The sequence below is a fragment of the Mauremys reevesii genome, linkage group 5 (genome assembly GCF_016161935.1).
Source record: "Mauremys reevesii isolate NIE-2019 linkage group 5, ASM1616193v1, whole genome shotgun sequence".
NCBI classification, from domain to species: Eukaryota; Metazoa; Chordata; order Testudines; family Geoemydidae; genus Mauremys; species Mauremys reevesii.
In genome coordinates this window covers 42,867,533-42,885,062 of record NC_052627.1, presented here as the reverse complement: position 1 = coordinate 42,885,062, position 17,530 = coordinate 42,867,533, and the positions used below count along the sequence as shown (strand labels likewise).

Here is a 17,530-nt window from a genome sequence, read left to right as displayed (position 1 = left end):
CGGGGAGTTGCTGCTACCGCTGCGATCACGCGCTAGGGGGCGGGGCTGAGTTCCCTGGCTGTTGCCGATAGTTGTGGGGGGGCACGAACGCTGCAGGACAAAGCCCCAGGCGCGGGGGGGAGGTGATGAGGTGGTGGAAGGAGACGGGTCACGCAACTCATCTCCCTCCGCCGCGAACTATTTCTTTTCCCAGATGTCATGCAGCATCCGTCCCACCACGCCCCCTCCCCAACGGCCGCCGCACGCGCGAGGGGCGGGGCCGGTGCCGACGAGAGGAGGGGGAAGAGGCGGGGCCGAGAGGGGAAGGGGCGTGGCCCGAGCGCAGGGGCTGGGGCGGGGCGGGGAGGAGCCGAGCGGACCAGACCAGACGGGCTGAGACAGTCACGGACCTCGGGGCTCGGCAGCGAGAACAAGGCAGGCGACGGGGCAGAGCCGCGCCGTGCGGGAGCAGCGGCCGGCGGGGAGCGGAGGTGGCCCGGGAAGGTAACCGAGCAGCTGCGGGGGCCCCTTCCCCAGTAGCCGGGCGGGGGGAGCCGGGCGGCGGCTGCTGCTGCTGCTGCTGCAGTCGGCGCCGCTGCTTCCGTCCGAGCCTGCGGCAGAGCAAGCGGGGGCTGAGCCTGTGTCTGCGGCTCGAGCCGGGCGGCTGCCCCCCGCCCGCCGGGGTAGGCAGGGGGACAGGGACGGGGACTGGGGGGGGGAGGCGTTGAGCGGTGCGAGCCCGGGATAGGGGCCGGCCGGGGAGGTTCAGAGGGCCCAGGGGCTTGGAAAAGCTGCACGCACCCGGGAAGGAGGAGGGGCGCGGGGCTGCTGCTGGCTGGGATCTTTGTGCCGGGCGCTGTGGGCTCTGCTGCGCGGGGCCGAGGGGAGGGACAGGGCGTGTGTCTCCAGTGTGGAGTGTATGAGAAGCAGATGGGGAAGCGCTCACAGCTGCTCGTTTCGACAGTCCTGGTGTAAAAATGTAGCTCGACCAGCAGGACCTGGGTGAAGTGACTCCGTATCAGCTGAAATGTAAAGCCCGGCACTGGGGACCTAAAGCGAAGAACCAAAAAAAAAAAAAAAAAAGACTGAACCCATCCGGGGGGATAGTACAGATAACAGAAATGTGCTCCATAAGAATAAACCATAGGGTGTTAGTAGTGGATGTATTAAAATGGGACTCCAATAGGCTGCTGTGTGCCCTAATGCATACAAATCATGAACAAAGAAGTGTGTAAAGAGAGCTGTGGACAGCACTAGTGTGTAAAAATGCACCTGGCAGTAGAAAAAGCAAGTAAAAGGAAAATCAAATGCACAAATGTTGGTAAGGAAGGACGTTCAGGATAATAGGGTGCATGTGTCTCCTTCTTAGGATCAGTGGGAAGCTTACTTTCCTCCATGTGGTTTTGAGGTAAATTTAAAACCAATCAAAGGATGTGAATGTGACTGACTGAAGCTCACACCCATAGCAGAAATACAAGAATCTTGACTAAAATTATTTCTCAGTAAGTTTGAGACTAACTTTAAGACTTTCAGAAATTGGTACAAATGAGGAATATGAATTCTTGGTTTTAGCAGATGTATAGTAAAATCGTGATGTGATATCTTGCATCTGGAGTTAAAATAATTGTCTTGTTCTTTATTTCATAGGTCTAGAGAAGAACTTTGTTTTGACATCTTGCAATTGAGATCTCTGAAAATGAGTTGAGGAAGAATTCAGAATCTGGAAGAAAGCACTTGTCCTACATTAAGGAGGTGTTAACATTTTCCCATCAGCTCTGCTACATAAGAGATCATAATTTGAAGCACTTCCTCTGGTGCTTGCCCAGATGTGTGAAGCCTGCAGTGTTTAGTATTTATACAGACCACTTCACAACAAGTGGTACAGAGCTACGTGTTTGCAATATAAATTTTACTTTTTGAAGAAAAAATCTTCTTTGTACACCCCTCGGAAGCTATATTTTACTGTGGACAGTTTTTTCTCGATGTGAATCCAGAGAGATTAATGTTTTGAATTGAGAGGCATCTAGTACATACTGAAAAAAAAACTTTATTTCTCTAGATGCATTGTCTCCTCTGGGAGCATGCACAGCTGTTTAAACTACAGCTGTAGTCATGGAATTATTACCTTTTGAGCCATATGAGAAATATTATTGAGCCTTTGGTACCAAGCATCGCTTCATCACGTAAGCAGTTGAACACGCTACACTCTAATCATGATAAAGCATCTGAATGGAATGAGTCTGATTGTCTTATAAAGAGGCTATTCTTTTACAAGAAGGGTTAACTCATTTTGTCACCCTGTGGCAGATGGATCCTTATATCCAGACTTTAAGATGTTGAAGGTGTATTGATGCTTATGACCAATCCCAAGGACAAAGGTCTACAAAATGGCTCAAACGAGTTTGCTGCAAGGGAAGCAGTTTTACTGTAGGGAGTGGGTTTTCCACAAGCTTCAGCACTGCCTTCAGGAAAAAGCTAACTGCAGCAACACTGCTGCCAACAAACCATCTCTTGTAGCAAATTCTGGGAATAATGCTGGTGTTGTCTCGGGGAAAGGAACTGCCTGGGGTGTGTTGTTGGTAGGAGGGCCTGGTAGTGGGAAGACAGCCCTCAGTACTGAATTATTGTGGCCAAGCTCACCTGCAAGCCTACAAAGAGGTTTGCATCGCCAAGCTCTAGCTTTCCACTTCTGCAGGGCTCAAGACTCTGACACACTGTGTGTGGGAGGGTTTATTAGAGGTTTAGTTACCCAGATCTGCCGCAGTGGACTCATCCAGGGATATGAAGACAAACTAAGAGATCCTGCAGTTCAAAGTCTCTTTCAACCTGGGGAATGTGAGAGGAATCCTGCTGAAGCATTTAAAAGGTAAAAAAAAAAAATGTTGTGTTTTTATAGTGCCTTTCATCCAAAGAGCCTAAAGCACTTACAGACAGGAAAAATATGCTTTTTCTTGTCGCATCATGGATTGTTGATCCCATGGTTTGCTCCCATAGCTTCCAAAATTGTCATGGGGGGGGAAAAAATCTAACTTCCTGTTCCCATAGCTCACATAAATCTTCATTTCAAAATATAGTTATGGATATAAAAATATCCAGAGCTATAATTAATATTTTTGAAGGGATAGGGCCTCAGATAATAAATACTAAAGTCCATGAGGGAAGGGGGGGTGGGCGGTAGATTATCCCACATCTCCATACTTCAGAGGAATTGCAAGAACTCTGCAGTATCTGATACTCGCCACTGTCAGACAGGATAGTGGACTAGGTAGACTTTAAGAATTGCCATCCTGCATCAGACCCTGGCCAGTGTCTCACAAGATCAGGTAGGAAAATGTTAAGTCAAAATGAATCTATCCCACTTACATATGCATGGATTGCACTAAATTCACATAACTACTTACGGAATTATCACTCTTTCACAGTATAAGGGGGTACGGAATCATAACTATTCAGTAGGTATTTAAAAAAACTAGGGAATCCATACTCTGTGTAGAAGTAACTTTTTAAGATGTGAGGCTTTAATTTTTTTTAGCAAAATCATAGAAATTGAATAACTGAGGGAAATCACTAGCTCAGCAGTGCAGTATTCATTTCTACCATCGGTGCCCCTTGCAATACAAAAATGTGTTCAACATGCTGTTGAAAGTATCAGAGGGGTAGCCGTGTTAGTCTGGATCTGTAAAAGCATCAAAGAGTCCTGTGGCACCTTACAGACTAACAGACATCTTGGAGCATGAGCTTTCGTGGGTGAATACCCACTTTGTCGGATGCATCCGATGAAGTGGGTATTCACCCACGAAAGCTCATGCTCCAAGATGTCTGTTAGTCTGTAAGGTGCCACAGGACTTTTTGATGCTGTTGAAAGCTTTTTATCCACAGCAGGAACATTGATAATCAGTGTTTGTAAAGCAACTTACACAAAGATCTTTAGGAGTGTATATTCTTGGAGGGGAGGTCTGACTGCAAAAGAGGTTAATTTCATCTAAACAATTAAAATGAAGGAAAAAATGGTAAAGACAGTGACTCAATACAGTATTTGTAGTGGAATACTGGCATTTTTACCGCTAGGTCATTGGTATGAAACTTTCCCAAGTCAATAGTAGCTAAGTCATGGCTCTCAGGTAGCTTCTGTGAACTTTGTAGTGGTCTTTGAAGTCTAAGTTGATTAATGTCCACATTATGAATATCACCATAAGAGTTTTTCCTTTCAGTCTCACCAGACGGGTTAGCTAAACAGCCACTGAGACTGAAGAACAGTACCTGATCACATTGGCAAAGTGGAATGAGGGAAGCATACCTGTTCTGTTTTTGCCCTGTGGATACATAAGATTTTAGGTCTGCAGTGCTTTCAAACCAACATTTTTCAGAAGCATTAAGTTGTTGATCATGCCTTGTTACTTACACACACCCACACCCACACACCCTCCCCCCTATCTCCTGCTAAAGTTTAAAATAGACCATGAAAATATTCAGGCCAGTTTAATTACTTAATTTGCAAAGTTCTAAGCATATGCAGCTCCTAATCTCTCTTGTCTTTTTAACCTTGTTTTTCAGTACCTTTACAATCTTAAATTCTCACATCCACGCTTCAGCTTAGTACTCCCAGTGCTAGTAGTATAATTCCATTTCTCTGTTTGCAGTCACCAGAAGTGAAAGTGACCAATACCTATCTTTAAATCAGGCACCAGCACTAGCCCCTGATGGGCGGAATCAGTGAGTTCCATGCAGAACCTGTTGCAAGTTCATAGCCTAGAAATGGAAAATATTTTGTTTTATAAATCTAGACAAACTTATATTGTTAACTCTACTTGCCTATTGACCTAGAAAATTTTTCTTCTCTGATATTTTAGGTTCCCTGTGAAGATTAATTTAGAAACAACTTAGTTTGACACAATTGACAAATAAAACTTCATAGTGAATACTGTTTAATAGCACATGACAATGTGAAATGTTTATGTGCTAAGCATGCATGGTTTCAGCAGTCTTGGGATATACTTTATACTGTTCACTATGAATAAAAATTAATTGCAACCCAAAAAAATGAGGCTTTTAAAACTTATTCATATTTTAAAATGCCTTTTCTTCATAGAAGGTAAAATCAAGTAAACTAATTCATTGTTTAATATATTTACCTTCTTTCTGCCACCCGTTTATAATCTTTGAATTGTGCATCCTGTTTTAGGAACAAATTCAAAGAGAAATGAGATCAAGAGTGTGGAAAACTTGAGCAGACCTCCTGATAAATGACAGTCACTGGATGTAAAACTAAAAGAAGGAATTGCTGCTAGTAGTACTGCTTTTGGGAACTCCTCTTGATAAGCACACTTTCTGTCACAGAATAGTTTGTGAATGAACACAGTTGCAGCTGAAGTTCTTGCTTTAGATTCTTGTCTGTCTTACCTTCACTCATTGCTGTTTCCTTTAGATGATCTAGATTCAAAAGACTCTGCAAGGATGAAAGCTTTAGATTTAATTTAATTGCAGAAAATGTCAGATGGAGCTATGCTTTTACTTAAACCAAATCTGTACTTGTTAGAAGTCTAAAGTTAAAATAAGAGAATATAACAATGGCCAAGTATCAGAGGGGTAGCCGTGTTAGTCTGGATCTGTAAAAGCAGCAAAGAGTCCTGTGGCACCTTATAGACTAACAGACGTACTGGAGCATGAGCTTTCGTGGGTGAATACACGCAGCCGACGAAGTGGGTATTCACCCACGAAAGCTCATGCTCCAATACGTCTGTTAGTCTATAAGGTGCCACAGGACTCTTTGCTGCTTTAACAATGGCCAAGAGTTTTTTTTTTTGGAATGAGTACCTGAAGTTAGGTTCATATGTTATTTTTAGACACACCATTATGACTAAATCATAGAAGCTTGAAAATTGGACCACTTTATATAACTTAGTTCATGTCTACCTTGGAACACTCTGCTGGTTTAGTTAGTGTGTTATACTGTACTTATAAAGTGCTTCTAATATTGATGCAGCTATACTGGCAGACCTGCACTTTGTACTGGTATAATAAAACTACTCCCAGGGGAGAAACGTGCCGGCACAGCCCTGTCAGTCAGGGATGACACCTCTTCACATCCCTGACTGACCTAAGTATGCCAGCAGAAACTTATATTGTAGACCTGGCCTCAGTATGGATTTGAGCATAACTTTAAGCATCCAGTGTTGAAAAACATGGGCAGTATTAATAAAAAATTACCCTTAGGCTTCAAGGGTACGTTACTGGTACAGTATTCATTTTCTTGAAAATTATATTGGTTATTTAAGTTACTTGTCAAGTCCTAATTTGGTATAGGGGTTTTTCATATTAGGTTGATCCTGAATTTTTAAACTTTGAAACTATATAAACTTTCAAAACTATATAGACTGTTTATTTGTGTCATCAAAGTTTAAATGTGAAATGATTGAAAATAGTCCCAGTTGGCCAAGGGAGTGAAGACTGAACATGGTCCTAAATCAGTATTCTCTGCTGTTAGACTTTCAATCCTTCCTACTTGTATTGGATTCTCCCAGTCCTCTTTTTTTCTTTTGTCTTTTTACTGTCTCCCTCCCCGGTCTGTGCTTTTTGCCTCCCTGTCCTCTCAGATCACACTTCTGTACATGGTGCTTCACTAGTGAGCTTGCTGCAACACTAACAGTGAAGCAAATGCAATTGCCCCTTTCTGCTGCTGAGGGCTCAGAGTATAGACCCACTAATGGAGGGAAGAAAGCAGGAAAGAAGAAGCAAGAGTCTGCCTCTCCTTTTTATCCTATTTCCTTATCCCTCACAGAACACCTCCAATCTCAGCAGAGTAACATGCCTATGCTCTTTCTGCACACACATCTTTTCCACTGGTGCCAGCAGGAGCATTATGACAGTGACAAGATTCTGCTCTGCTGATACCACTAAGTGTTTTATACAAAGGAGCAACTCAGGTACAGATGTAATCTTCTGTGGGATTCCCTTGCTCCTGAAACAAGGTAAAACCCTTATTCTTTGTGGATTTAAAGGTGCAGCGCACAGTTTAAATGAAAAGAAAATAGAGTAAAGCTTGAAGTAAAAGGGACCAGAAACTAATAAAATGAAAGGGAGGAGGGACACTAAAAAATAAGAGGGCTTAATATTATAGGGAATATAAAAAGGCCTGAGGGGTAAAAATTGAAGTCAGTGGGAACTTGAATCTTCTAGTCTATCTTAATGAAATATTTCCCCTCTAGGTCATTTTAAAATTCAAATAAGTTTAGAAGACTTTTACTACTTACTATATGGTGGCTGTGACAGGGCAAGATTCAGTAGTCTCAGTGCTCATATGTCCACACTATGCAGCCTTCTACCTTAACTGGCATAAATTAGCTTATTTACTTGACCATCTCAGCCAGTGTTGGAAGAATAGTTGTTTCCCTAACCATTCAATGTTGTCATTCTAGGTCAGGCAATGAGGTATATTGGCAAGGTAGGGTAGTGGGCAAGCCTGCACTTCTGGTGACCGCTGTGCCTGCATTACGAGTATAGGACTAGACTCCACTGCTGTTAATGATACTTTCCCTGAGCACTAAGGTGCAGGTATTTAAAATGCACCTATCACCATGCTATGTGGATAGTAAACAATATTTTCACTTCTAATTTCCCTAAATTGAGTAGTTATTTATTGGACATTATAGTGCAGTACTTAGCTGCAACACAGATTAAAGTTTTGTTTAATGGGAGCCCTTATCTCTTTTAAAAAAACCAAAACATTGAATGGCAAAAATCAAAACAAAATATAAACTTGGAGTGCTATTTGAATTGTGTGTGGTGGTTCATATATCTCCTCCTCTGGCAATTCTCCTGGTCCCTTACTTTCCTTTGCACCCCTTTTTAAAGAAATTTCAAATACTTTGGGAATCTGTCCTTTGGCCATATTATTTGCTCCTCATATGCTGATTTCTAGAATATCCATTATATGGAAGTAGTGTTTGCCTATAGTATATTCTGTAACATTTTTACCATGATGGAAAATAACTGCATTAAAGCAAGCCTGCTGAATTGTCATTTAGGGTGGAATTGAAGGTGAGCAGGGGGAGAGAAACTCATCCACTACCCTTATAGCTCAGGAGACATTTCCCTTAGCTGGGAAAGAGGACAACAGGAATTCAAATCTTTTAACTTTTTAAATTCCCAGGCAGTTAACTACCCTTGTTATTGACTAAGGCCATGAACCCCAGAATATGAGAACGTAAAGGAAGAGCTTCTCCGAGTCTGATGTTACATGGAATTCTTCATGGAAGTCCCTGTAGCTGATAGGTTGTCATCTGTGCTAAACATAGAGGGCTTTTCTTTGTACACTTGCTTTTAAATAGAGATAAAATGTTATGGAAGCATGACCTATGTGTGGCATGCCACAGCTCTTTCTCTTCAGGAGGGTTTTCACAGGAGCAATTTCAGCATCACAGATTCTCCAACTAATTCCCATGGAGGTGCAGCTCTTCTTGATTCTGAGGTGTTATCCAATGAGATATAGCAAAGTTGTATTTATTTATTTATTTTATTTTTTAAAAAAGGCAAAACAAGGAAATTAATAAACAGAACTACATTTAGTGACAGTTAAGGTTGCAGCAGGATATACCCCATCCACCCAAAACATTCATAGGCATGAAAATAACGTTAAAGGGAGAGACGTCTACATTCCTCGTCATCTTCCCATATTCTAGAGTTCCATAAGGCTTTCACTTCCATTTCCAACAGGTATTTAAAGGCTATATATACACCTCTACCTCGATATAATGCGACCTGATATAACACGAATTTGGATATAATGCGGTAAAGCAGTGCTCCCGGGGGGCGGGGCTGTGCACTCCAGTGCATCAAAGCAAGTTCGATATAACGCAGTTTCACCTATAATGTGGTAAGATTTATTGGCTCCCGAGGAGAGTGTTATATTGCGGTAGAGGTGTATATATTCCTGTTTTGTCAAACTTGCATTCTAATGCAAAACTTTAATAGTGTCAGCGGTGTTAAAGCACTAGAACTTAAAGTGCATGGAATGCGCAATCACATATGCTGATCTGCTTTATACAAAAGCATAGGAGGAGGTTACTGAAAATTTTTCATTAGCTGAAGTTGGGGTATATATTGCTTTTGGGTGTCAGAGTTGGAAGTGAAAGTTTATGTAGTACTGGAGTACATGGTTTTGGGCAGCAGTAAATCATACATTCAGAAGTTGCCATATAAAAACTTATGTGCATGTAAATTTACAGGATGGCTAAGTAACTTTACCTACATTAGTAGCAGTGTTGTTCACTTGAATGACTTTTGTGTGTGTTTGAAAAACGATGTGTAAAGGACTGGGGCTGAAAGAAATTTGTTAGTCGCTAAGGTGCCACAAGTACTCCTGTTCTTTTTACTCAATCTGTGTATTCTGTCAGCTTCTTTGCAGACAAAAGTTTACTATCTCCCCCACCCCACCTCCAGCAATATTGACTCTGCAGTGCTATCAGGGAATGAACTGGATTTTTTTTCTGGCTGCTGTATTGTCAAAAAAGTTCCAATTTCAGGATGGCCTTTACTCCCTTTAAGTGTTGAGAACACGCTTTGCTTTCACATTGAGTTTTACAGGTCTTGCAGTTAGGAAAAAAAAATCTACTTATTTAGTGAGCAAAAGTGGTGTGGAAGTCCTCTGAGAGACCATAAATATACACCACCACCATAATCCTATTTTTTTTACCGTTGCTTGTCTGAGCATAGTCACATTTAAGAGGAAAAGGCTTTGCTTTTATTTTTTGGGGGTTTTTTTTGGCTTAAGTGTGTTAATATTTTAATATGACTAGTCAAATGAGAACTATGAAGAAGCTGCTCTTTTTATAATAGTAATTTGAATGTTCAGGTGTTACACAGACTTTATCGAGTAGTTAATTAGTATGTTTCATTGTTTGGACTGTATTTTCTTATTTTATTTATTTGAGGCACCTTGCTGGAAATATATGAACTAGATTGTGCTTTAGATTGATGGTGCTTACTGTTCAATTTTTAAAATATTGAATGTGGTAGATCTTCACCATTGTGGCAACAGTCAGTTCCCTTTTGAATGATTGCTGCCATATGTGGTTCTTGCTGCTTGAACTCTGACCAGTGGGTGTCTGAAACTATGAAGCTCTACATCACTAGCTGCTGAGGCAAGAGTTTTGTCTACAGATGATCCTGGCTGCTTTAAAGGGGAGTAGAATGGGCCTTTGCTATTTTACCCATCCCCACCTCCCTAATGCATAACTACAGTGCTGTCCACTTCATGCTGTTTACCTGCTCTGCTATTTGCAGCTGGCAGCAGTATGAAGTGGACACTATCTTTGACAGTTTCACTGATGCCCATAAATTCAAAATGATACCCGTGAGAAAGGTCTTAACTTTGAGAATAAAAGGTGAGGGCATGGCACATGGGTGTTCAAGCTTTTCCTTTTTCATAGAGCTAAGTTTAGTGAAAGACCATACAACCATCAAGGCTGGAAAAAATTACCAGATGTGTATTAGCTAGAGGCTGATAAGAGAGACTGACTGTGGTAACAAGCTAGATCTAGTCTCTGGACAGTTGCAGTAGCCCAGTGGGTCTCAAACTTTTGTACTGGTGACCCCTTTCACATAGTGAGCCTCTGAGTGTGACCCCTCTTATGAATTAAAAACACTTCATATATTTAACACCATTAGAAATGCTGGAGGCAAAGTGGGTTTGGGTTGGAGGGTGACAGCTCGTGACGCCCAGTTTAAGAACCCCTGCAGTAGCCTAAAGCTAGGCTGCTGTGAAGTAGGAGGGTGTTGATTTTTCTATCAGTGTGCTGTCTGTAGTTTGCTCTGTCATCTTTTGTATTTTCCTCTGGAAAAGTCAGATAACCTGACTCGTCATACCCTATCTTCTCTTACTTGAGTCTCCTGGCTGTTGCAGTGAGTCCACTACATCCTTCCCCCTCCTCCCAGCTCCTGGCTGCTGGAAGACACTACCACAATCATCCCTTGGCTTCTGTTTTGGATACTCTTTCCCTGTGAATAGCTCTAGGCAGTGTCTGCTGTGATCATAGCTTCCCAAGCAGCAGCAGAGTGAAATGGTCATGGTTCTTGTCAGCCTTGCTGAGTCCTTTGGGTTCTAAAGAGCAGCAATGAAACTGACCTGACTGATTTCATTCTGCTGCTGTTCAGAGCTTTCCTAAACACATAATAGGCAAATATAAAAGGCCACTTTTTAAAAAGAAGTTATAAAAATCCACATGTGCATACATGTTTTGTATGTAAACATTCAAGTCCTTTAATCTGTCTGCCTAATTTTCATGTAACAATACTTAAAACTGATATTCTCTTCTCTATAACTCCAGTACCAAAGAGTCAGCCATATATATATTGCTTTGAACTCTTGATTGCTGGCTATGAAATGCTATGCCAAGAACATCCACCTTCAGCATCAAGTGGATATGATAAACTGGAACTTTTAAAATAAACTATCTACAACAAGACTTTGGAAACAGTGCAGATTTTTTTTTTGACTGAAGAAGCTTAAACGTAGCAAATATTTAATCTCTTCCTATGCATTAAATAGTTTTTGAAGGCTCTGTATACTGTTAAAACATAGGACCTTCTTCTCTGTTTACAGTAGACTGTGCTGTTACCTACAAGATCAAAAGATCTTTTGAGATCTAGCTAAAACCCCAAAACTGACCAAGAGCCTCAGTGAGAGAAGTAAGGAACAAAGCAAAATAAAATAAGCCCATAAAACTAAACTGTAACTGTATCCTCTGTGGGCTGTTATACTGTATATAATATACATATATTTTATATTTGAAGGCTACAGTATATAAATGCTAAACATTGTTATAAATCACTAGCTGTCTTAAATTTTTGTTAACTTAGTCTACTTCAACTGTTGCAGATAGTAATATCATGAATACCATTCTTCTCTGTGCTTACCTAACTGGACTAAATTAGAAATTAATATGTAGTTACATGATTTAGTAACTCACTTCCTGGGTTTTGTACTAAAGAATGTAGCATTTGACCCCTAGCTTTAATTATGCAGTAACATTATTCTAAAGTAGATGTTTATTGAAAGCCCAAAATAATGCAACGGTCACGACACAGACTGAAGATAACTCCAACACAGAGGTGAAGAAAATTCTTTCACTGCAAGGAACCAGCACATAAGATTAAAGGGAAATTGACTACTCAAATGGTAGTTCTGACTGAACCTTTTTTAACTTTCTGTTGTAAAATTGCACATTTCATAGGGAAAATTCTTATTATTTTTTTTTTACCATGCATCATTTTCCCATTTAACTGTAATGAAACCTCTGGCTACTTTGTGATAGGTATCATACTCCATTTTGAAACGGTATAAACCAAAATATGACCATTCTGGGCTGCCTATTAAGTTTTTACTTATCACAATTAATAAAACAGTGTCTTGTGTAAAAAATACTATACTTCCATGTTCTCCCTCTCCAGCTTGATGCTCTAGAATATTAGAAAGTTAAGTATTAAGTTTAAATACTTGGTGACATTTCTCTAGAAGCTTTTCTGTTATGGAACCTCTGTAATAGGTGGGTCATGTAATAATAGTGTTATAAGGGTAAGTTAGATTTGTCTCTTTAATATGTATGGAATCATTGTGAACACATGGAGCATAATACCATTTAAGATTTTAACCTATTCAGTTTGAATTGCTCTAAGATAGTTTCCCTTAGGGAATTTTAATTATGACAAATTATGGACCTTTCTCATCTTGTATTTTAATAGACACTAATGTTTCGTCTTTCATCCACCTAGTGCAATCTTAATTCTTCCAGCTTTTCCTGTGAAGTATTTCACAAGCCTAACAGCTCCTGCAGACTAGACTTGAACAGACTAGTATATATTTTAGTGTTTTGAAACCTCTTTCATGTAATCAATTTTTTCACACTTAACTGGAAACATAAAAAACAAGCCTAGTATTCTTATAATGAATTTCTGTCTACTTGCTTTAAGATGGCCCTACTTAACTAGTTGTCCGGGTTTATTTTTTTCCCCCAATCCCCACAGGATTTGTGGCAGTGTTTGAATTACTTTTTTAATTAGTTGTCTGATAGGTGACTCAGTGTTCAAATTCTTTTTTTTTTTTTTTAAACCACGCAAAAGATTTGGAACAAGCCTCTGTGAACTAGCAGAAATTGAGTATGTCAACCCAAGCTCCTAGAACTCTGAGAGAAACTAGCATTTAGAACAGGGGTTCTCAAACTGGGGGTTGTGATCCCTCAGGGGGTCTTGAGGTTATGTGAGGGGTCACAAGCTGTCAGCCTCTTCCCCCACCCTCCAGCCCCACTTCACCTCCAGCATTTATATTAGTGTTAAATATAAATAAGTTTAATTTATAAGGAGGGATCACACTCGGAGACTTGCTGCGTAAAAGGGGTCACCAGTACAAAAGTTTGAGAACCACTGATTTATTGTGGAAAGCAGAAGTGGAGCAATACTCTGAAGAGGACCTAGGTCTTATCCTGGAATAGATGTTAATCCGTGGAATGGCCATGTATCAGGAAGACTGGTAAATCTGCCATGTCCTGTGAGGTAGTAGTAGCTATTAATTCACTTTAAATTAATGATGCTATGTAACATCCACAAAGATATATTTCCTGTTTGAAGAATTTATTCTCTTTTCCATTCCTCTTTTAGATTAAGAGGCCTAGAGGATGGTGATAACTTACATATCTTTTTAAATAAAACGTTGGGGTGGTGATGGGGATGTTTGCATGGGAGGTGGCCTTTGAAGGTGGTATTAAAAAGTGGGTTTTAAAGAGGGTGGGATCCTGTCACACTACACTAAGATAATTCATGGTATGGGTGGAATGGAAGAAGGCCTTAGGATGCTATCTTTTGCTTTCGAGGTGGGGCAGGCAGGATGTGATCAAATGATCAGAGAGAGCTGCTGGCATGTAGATGTGCCACACCTTGAAAGCAAGGACAGGAATCTGTTTGCTTTAATACGTGATTTGATGGGGCCACTAAGTATTGTCAGAAAGGGGGAGGTTAACTGTGTTCTATGTATGGGTCAAGCAAGATGATTTTGGCAGTTGCATTGTGGATGTACTAGAGGGAGAGCAAGATAGGAAATAGTGGGGCCACACAAGAAGAGTTGCAGTCTAAAGATTGTTCTATTGATATGTTCCTTGTACATCCCTTCCTCGTTTTATATTTTTGATATTTTTATAATTGGTGATGAGCATGATATAAATACTTAGAAACCACATCCTTCTCCTGTGTAGCTTCACAAAGTGTCCCAGGAGACAGCAGGAGAGGGTCTACTCATGGATAAATCAGATGTTGTGTGCAGCTGGTGAAAGTTTGTATTCTCACCAAACTCAAGAAGATACTAGCTTTCATCTCCACTGCTATATAATTTTTAATCATAAGAAACTTAAAATGAGTGGCATTTTAAACCCTGGGGAAGCAAGAAACTTTTTTTTTTCCCCCAGTGAATTGCCTTAAAATTGCAGGGGACGTTATCTTGGGCATGAGGAGTGGCAATGGTGGTACAGGTATATTTCATACTAGCTTTGTCCTTGGGCTAGTCAGTATCAGATAAACTATTTAAACCATTTCATTAACCTATTGCATATCTAGCAGTATGCAGCAATTTTAAAATCAACTTCATTAGTAACAGTATCGTACTATGCTGCTACTTCCTGTTTGAGCCTTCTCTTCCACCCCTCACCCCACAAAAATGGAACTGTGATTTTCCAGAAATCATGAACTACAGAAAATTCTGTAACGTCTGCATTAATTTGATTCACTAATCCCAAATATATTTTATGCTGACACTTTTCCTGATTTATTTACTTTTTTTTCTTCAAAAAAACCATCCATGTCTTTGGTGCCAGAAGACACCCTATTTATAACTCATTCGTTCCTTTATATGATACCAGGTTAAAAAAATAAAGTGGTAGTACAATATAACAGCTATCAGTTGCCCTATTCTATTATAGATAATGCTAAAAATGGATCTTAGTAAATAAATTATAGAATAAATACCAAAGTTAAGTGTGCAGTGAGATAGTATCAGACATATATGGTGATGGTCTTACAAAATGTTTTTAAAATAAATGAGTGGACTATAGAGATACTATACAAGGATATATGGGAAATTAATAAAACCTTCATATGAGGAACTGTATCCCCTAGAAATAGAAGGGAGAGAAAGAGAAACAAAATAACCACATAGACTGTATTAGAGCAAAGAAAGAATGGAATATACTTCCCAGCAGCTATGGGCTACTGAAATTAAAGATTTAAAGCAGGGGTCGGCAACCTCTGGCACATGGCTCGCCAGGGTAAGCACCCTGGCGGGCCAGGACAGTTTTGTTTGCCTGCCGTGTTGACAGGTTCGGCCGATCGCGGCTCCCATTGGCGGCGTTTTGTCGGCCCAGGCCAATGGGGGCGGCGGGAAGGTGCGGCCAGCACATCCCTCGCTTGGGTCACTTCCCACTGCCCCCATTGGCCAGTGGGAGCTGCAATTGGCCGAACCTGGTGATGCGGTAGGTAAACAAACTGGTCCGGCCTGCCAGGGTGCTTATCCTGGCAAGCCGTGTGCCAGAGGTTACTGACCCCTGATTTAAAGCTATCATTTTGACTCAGTAAATGAGGGAAAAGACACATGGTAACGCAACAAAAGATGGAATATCCTACCCCAAGTATACAGCCAGTTACAAGATCAATTCCAGCAGAACTCTTTCATGTTAACCTAGTATTTGTGGAACTGGACTTCTCAAAAGCTTCATTTTATTGTCCAGCATGTACACTGAAAATTCTGGAAGATGTGTAATTAGACATATGGTGGCTGCTGTACCAAGATGGTTCAAGAATCTCATGTCACATAGAAATAGTCTCCATAGCTCCCTATTGTATTTTTTCTCCTGAGATCAAATATATTGAAGAGACTAATCTAACATTAAACCAAGATTGTTAACCTGCTGTACCATTACTGAGTCACTTTGCGCATGTGCAGTGTGATATACATCTCTACCTCGATATAATGCTGTCCTCGGGAGCCAACAAATCTTACTGCATTATAGGTGAAACTGCGTTATATCAAACTTGCTTTAATCCACCAGAGTACGCAGCCGTGCACCTGCCCCCGCCCCCGGAATGCTGCTTTACTGCGTTATATCCAAATTCGTGTTATATCGGGTAGCGTTGTATTGAGGTAGAGGTGTAGTGCCTTTTAGTACATGATTGCAGAACAATCAGAAGTGTAATTACCTAGAATGTAAACTCAGAATACATCTGCCTTTTATCAATAATTTCAAAGTGTTTTCCAAAGGAGGTTATTATTGTTCCCGTTTCCCAGATTAGGAAACTGGGGGGAACACAGAGCACAGTGACTGTAACTAGTTTATGGGTTGGTTGCCAATCATATGATCTTTTAAAAAATAACTGATTAAGTCCATGGATCAAAAATGCGCTATTATTCATGTTTACTTCATTGCTTTCTAATAAACATTAAAATATTTTTTAACTGTGAGGTTTTTCAAAAATCTAGTTAATCCTAATTACCCTGAGCCAGCATGAGAGATTCAAGGGGATATTTAGAAGCTGGTTGAAAACAACCAGGAAAGAGAAGGTAATGATCATTTAGTGTAAATTGTTTTAGTCATCTGATGTATAGATCTTAATTTGTGCCACAAAATCAGTGTCTCTGGAATATTTAGGAAAGAGGAGGGGTTGGAAATCAAAGTGGCAAGTTACATAAAGTGATCATATTACACCTCCAACATAAAGGAAACATATCCTGCTTGTAAATATAAGAAATAAGCAACCTACTCCAGTCCGCTAATGGGCATGAGGAAAGAATTTTCAACTACAGTTTGGTTACTATAGTCATGTTTCAGTTGTCGTCTTTTCCTACTTTTGTAAATGTAATCTGGTCACTTGCAAAATACTCCCTATGGCCTTACCACTACAAGAAAGCATATATTCCCCTAATTCTGCTTCCTGTGAGCTCCCCTAAATTTTATGCTGTGCTTCTAGAAATCATCACTTGAAGTTATCTCAATCATTAATGGTGTTTTTGTTATGGTCTACAGGACAAGTGAGAATGGGGCCTCATTTTGTGAGGAACAGTATAGAAGAGCACTCCAGGCAGGCAAGGCCTTTGCAAAGAAGCTAAATGAATTCTTTGCATCAGTCTTCACTGCAGAGGACGTGGGGGAGATACCCACACCTGAGCCATCCTTTTAAGTGGTAGATCTGAGGAACTGTCCCAGATTGAGGTGTCAATAGAGGAGGATTTGAAACAAATTGATAAATCAAACAGTAATAAGTCACCAGGACAAAATGGTATTCAACCAAGTGTTCTGAAGGAACTCCGATATGATGTTGCAGAACTACAAACTCTGATTTGTGAATCAGCCTCTGAACTAGATGAGTGGAGCATACTAATTTAATGCCAATTTTTTTTAAAGGCTCAGTAAATCTAACTTCCTCATCAGGCAAATTAGGTGAAACCATAGTGAAGAAGAGAATGATCAGACACATAGATGAACACAACGTGTTGGGGAAGAGTCAACACAGCTTTTAA

General features: G+C 40.5%; 1 protein-coding gene across 4 annotated transcripts in view; it reads left to right on the top strand.

Moving 5' to 3' along the window:
• The first annotated feature begins 352 nt into the window (after positions 1-352).
• ANKRD50 (ankyrin repeat domain 50) overlaps positions 353-17,530 on the top strand; it is a 51,466-nt gene continuing 34,288 nt past the window's right edge. The window contains exons 1-2 of one of the 4 annotated variants that reach the window (XM_039541128.1): positions 353-483; positions 1,627-2,845. In XM_039541128.1, the coding sequence (XP_039397062.1) occupies positions 2,367-2,845 (479 nt within the window). In that variant the 5' untranslated portion in view covers positions 353-483; positions 1,627-2,366. Of the gene's footprint in view, positions 484-641; positions 663-1,279; positions 1,301-1,626; positions 2,846-6,757; positions 6,948-17,530 lie in introns of those variants that run through there. The other 3 variants (XM_039541130.1, XM_039541129.1, XM_039541131.1) reach the window with 3 other exon arrangements.